Raw genomic sequence first — 4,964 nt, forward strand, 5'->3', positions numbered from 1 at the left:
TTTTTTGGAACAGATCGATGTATGTGGTTGAGGTGTAGAGAGGACAACAGGCACAACAACTTGTGCGATATTACGTGTCGCATGTTAGTTTCCTACCCTTTTTGTTGCTGTTGTTGTCCTTCACTTCTGTCAGCGGCTTACTTGTTCGTAAAAGTGTCATGGGAGAGGAGAGAGTTCGATTGGAACACTTCCTGATGTGGAAAACGATTAAGTCTTTTTTTCCCCTTCTGTTCGCTGTGGCTTATTGGTAGACCCCTCATGTGAGCACTTTTATTCTGCTCCCCCTTTGTACTGTTTTCCGTCTGTGCGAAAACCACTCGTGCCTCTTCTTGTATACTTCGTCATGATACCTTCTTTCTATTTTCTCCTTCTCATTCTTATCATCAATTTACCGTTTCCTTTCCCCCCTTTTTTTTCGCACTGCCCCCAAAGTGTTCATTTAAACCCCCACTATCACAGTGGTTGTGAACTGAGTGTGTAGAGTGCAGGAGGCGGATAACAACAAAAGGGCTCCATCACTGACACTACGCTACCCGCCACCTGTGTTTTGAACGGTACGCACACACATAAGCACACAAGCAGAAAAAGAAAACGAAAAAAGAAAGGGAGACATTAGGGGTTTCAAAAGGGAGAGTAATTCGAAGAGCAGAGAAGGAAGGGGAACATCACGGCACATATTCCTAGAAGGGCGATTGTTAATAATTTGCTCGGACGAGGGAGGGCTACGAGAGGAAGTGAGTGAGACGAACAGAAGTCACATTCTCACTGATAGTGTTGTGCGAGGGTTTTTGTGTTTCAAGACAACGAGAATATTGTCCATTTAAGCAGGGTAACACTTCGTCACCCTCGTAGAAATATTTGCAAGTAACCATGAAGGACAGTTATCGCGATCCCAACAGGGCAAAGAGCTACGCGTCGTCCGCCGATGCCTTTTCTTCTAGTGCGCAACGTTCATGTGCTGTCGGTAGTGCCACCTGGAACGGCTCGCCCTGCGATAATTCGCCCAGTAGCACATTTATAAGTAGCACCGGAAGAAACACTGGGAAGTTGCATAAGGTGGGGTTTCGGAAAAGAGAAACGACTGCCCCACGTGGTGAAACGCATCCGCCGAGGGTCCCAAGAAAGCAGACGCCACCGACTGCGAGGAGCAGGCCGGTGCCCCCTTTGGCGTTGACGCAAACAGGTGCAAGAACAGAACGCGGTCACAGAATGGATTTGAGGGTACGTGTCGAGGGCGTCAAAAAATTGCTTCCCCCTAATAGCGCATCGAAAGCCCTACCCTCAACCTTCATTATGGTTCAAACAGCAACAGGGCGTGGCAAAACGCCGGTAATTTTCAACAACGCTAATCCTCCTTTTAACGACGAGTTCGTGTTTACCGTTAGAGATCCCAAATTAGATGAAATTACGGTTGTATTAGTCTCGCACACACCATCTGGAAACAAAAAATTGGGACAGTGCGTTCTTTCTCCTGGAAATCTTGTGTGTGGCGAAGAGAAGAGGCGATGGGTTTCTATTGTCCGCCATCCTGGAACAGATCAAGCTCGCGACTACGCTCCCATGCTACTTAGTATGTATACTGAAGACTTCGGCCTTCGGTGTGGACCATCAGAAGCGAAAGAAAGTGAATTCCGCGAAAAGCTTCGTGCGCTTCTTAAAAACAACGCACCACGGGAGCTCCACCGTCTCGAGTGGTATGTGGGAAGTTGCGTAGGTGACTATGATGGTGCTTTTTCTCAGCTGTGCTCAAAGTATCGCAAGTCAAAGGGCACACCTGCGGCGTTTCAGCTTGTCATTAACGCAGTCTCTGACTTGACCGATGGTAATGGATCACCAAGCGCTTGTGAGACGTGCTGCGTGAAAATTTACGCGGGTCGGGTGAAACGGGTCACCCCAATGGCCTTGTATCGATCCTCGGCAGTATTTAACGAAGTCTTCAACCTGTCATTAGATGACCCCTTGTCGTCTGGAATAACTCTCTGCGTCTGTTCGCCACGCGGTAAGATTGGTGAATGCGTTGTCTCTCTGAGAGGGATCCAGAAGGGCGTCGCGAAGGAGCGCACAAATTCTCTTGTTTATGCTGCTGGGACCGGGGATGCAAGTCTCTGTGGAACCATTTCCTTTACCCTTTACTCACAGACGTTCGGAGTGGAAAATCCCATTGAAGAGGCAGAAGAGAACGCCAGGCGTACTCGGCTGCAGAACTATCTGTGGAATTATCTCCGAGATGACCTACATCGTCTAGACCCCATTCTATACTCCATCACTGACGTGGATTCCTTCATGAGTGTGTGGACGCGCACGTACGGTCCGGAGCCCCGACAACACCTTCTACGGCTCCGAATTAAAAATTTGAGGCTCCTGACCAAACTGAAGAGTCCCGAAGAGTTTACGGTCGTATTACGTACAGGACCAAATGCATATCGAACTTCCTGTGTTCGCTACTCACAAGACTTCAGATTCTGTGATGAATTGGTGGTCAGTGTGTGCACTCCATCCGCCGCCGAGTTCACTTTTATTGTGGTGAAAACATCGGACGTACACGAGGTAGAGATGGGTCGGGCCACCGTGTCCTTTGCAGATATTCCGCAGAGCTCTGTATTCAAACGTGATATAATCATCTATGAGGACGCCTTACAGGTCGGCTCCAAAGACTTTGGTACGCTTTTTATTGAGGGGATTACGAACGACTTTGGTCTGCCGTCGGAAACCTTAACTCCTGAAAGGAGAGAATACTACAGACGACGTGTCGCATCGATTTTGTCCCGCTACAAACCGACTGAGGTATACCGTTGTGACTACCTTCTTGGCACCCACTCGGGAATGGAGGAGCAGCTTGTGAGGCGTTTATCAGAGGAGTACGGCCCCGAAACCGGTAACGCGCACGTCAATATCCAAATTTTGGCAATTAATGACTTCATGCTCTCCTCTCCCTGCTACGTTAAGGTATACGTGGATGACGTTCAGGTACTTAGAACAAAGAGCCACCGCACAGCCCTGAATATGCAGTTTGATATATCCCTGAACAACTCCGCAACGCTGCAGATAGAGAATCCCCTCCGCTCGCTACTGAGGTTTGAGTTGATGGAGCCTCGGAGGTTTCTGCGATCCCGAGTTGTGGGCGTGGCAGAGTTAAGCCTGGTCAAGATGGTACCGAATGAGAAGAATGTGTACCGGCTTCCAGTGTTTAACGCTGAGCGAAACGGAGAGGTTGGAACTCTGAGTGTGGAAATAGAATCACCAAGTCTGAGGCACGACGTGTCAGCCATTTTCGACACTCCCCGCGAAGAAGATGACGCCGAGCTATTCGAAAATGTAATGAAAGATGTAACAACTCTGGTAAGCAAGTACTGCCCTCAGAACTTGCCCCATGTCCAGCCGATGGTGGCCAAGGCAGCGTCATTGAGGGATGTCCACCGCGAGCTTAGGGACAAGTTCACACCAAAGCGGGTTGCTTTCACTTTTTACGTACATATTGACAAGCTGGACCTATCGAACCGCGAGGACATTGAGGCGTATGACGAGGGTCTTATTTCTGTCGAGGCTTACTTCATGAACGAGCGTGTTGTGCAGCCAATGAAGGTAAGTGATGTAAGCAAAGCAAGGGCGAGTAAGTTGTTTCCCGAAATTCGTTTCGATATCGTTCACCCACACTCATCAGAGCCTGACTGTAGCTTGCCCATACTTGAGATCGTGATGCACAAAAAGAACTATAGTACCTTCAAACCCCTTCTAGCTGTTACGAGGCATGGCACTGCTGCTGCAGCGAAACCTCTGAACGTACAAACAACAGAAATGGGCCGTGTGGTTCTCTCGGCGCGGGCCCTTCTAACAGAGTGCATGTACTCCCTTGGAGAACCGGTTACTGTAGGTCTTGTCTCTTCAGGGGAACGCGCTCCACAGGGAGGTACCGTGTTTGGGGACATCGAAAGCTGTCAACGTGCCTACATTGGCGACCTAACGTTGCGCGTGACTGTTCCTTCATTTGAAACCATACCGCGATGCTTACAGTTTAGCTCTCACGTCACACGAGATTTTCAACAGGATTACGTCCGTTATCACGCTGACCGAATCTTCAGTCTGTACCGAGCTCACGATCCATGGAAGCTGCGTGAATTTTACTACTTGCTCTTCGAGAGGGATGTGGCTTTGGGCAAGTGGCCTCGATCACTACATAATTGGTTGGTAAATTGTATCAAACTGTATGGACCAGAGGCCCCTGGTACCTATGGACCGCCTCCCAAGCTTCGTTTGGGTTTGAAGGAGTGGGATCAGCAACGAGTCAATAGAACGACGGCGAGTACTGCGTGCACATCAAGCGGGTATAACACAGCTCGAGGAAGCAGCTCCGCATTTCCTTCAAACGCATTCAGCGGCAGCGCCAGGCGTTCCCGGAACGGCGATCATGGACAGTAGTTTGCCGGTTGGTTCCCACAGGAAATGGGCAGTTTTGGGGGGAGATTGTGGCTTATGAGTATGCCAGAACGGGTGCGCCACGATGGAGAAATAACATTAGAAAATCCTACGCCGTCATCCATATATGCGTATGAATGTATATATGTCTGTATAAAAAAAAAATGGGGTGGATGATGCTAGAAGATTGAATGAGAGATGTAAGACAGGCAGTGTAGGCGAAGCGAGGAGGGCAGGCGAGAGGGTGTGCTCGCACTGCACCCCTGTTTGTGTTCACACTTGTAGTGTATGTATCTATATCTGCGACAAATGTACGAATTTTAAATTTCTGACTTTACAGTAGCGCCTTGATGCCTTTTTGGAGTGGAGTGCGCAGGTGAAAAAGAATGGGGAAGTTGAATGCGGTGGAAGTGCACTTGATGTGTGTGCCTGCGCATACATGTGCGGATGTGGATGTGCATGTGAGAGGTGGTGCGTGGCCGCAATCAGGATGCTGGAGCGTTTCCCGTTATTTTATCATCCTCTAGGGGAACTCTTTTTTTTTTTTTTTT

The 4,964-nt window shown here is 49.0% G+C and overlaps 1 protein-coding gene across 1 annotated transcript; it reads left to right on the forward strand.

Annotated features, from left to right (window-relative positions):
- Positions 1-870: 870 nt before the first annotated feature.
- TEOVI_000085100 (putative C2 domain protein) lies at positions 871-4,416 on the forward strand (the record flags this gene model as incomplete). Its single annotated transcript, XM_067224176.1, has 1 exon — positions 871-4,416. One exon carries the CDS (start codon positions 871-873, stop codon positions 4,414-4,416), a length of 3,546 nt encoding a protein of 1,181 aa, XP_067080277.1.
- Between the last annotated feature and the right edge of the window lie 548 nt (positions 4,417-4,964).

Source organism: Trypanosoma equiperdum, assembly GCF_001457755.1.
Source record: "Trypanosoma equiperdum strain OVI genome assembly, contig: ctg_246, whole genome shotgun sequence".
NCBI lineage: Eukaryota > Euglenozoa > Kinetoplastea > Trypanosomatida > Trypanosomatidae > Trypanosoma > Trypanosoma equiperdum.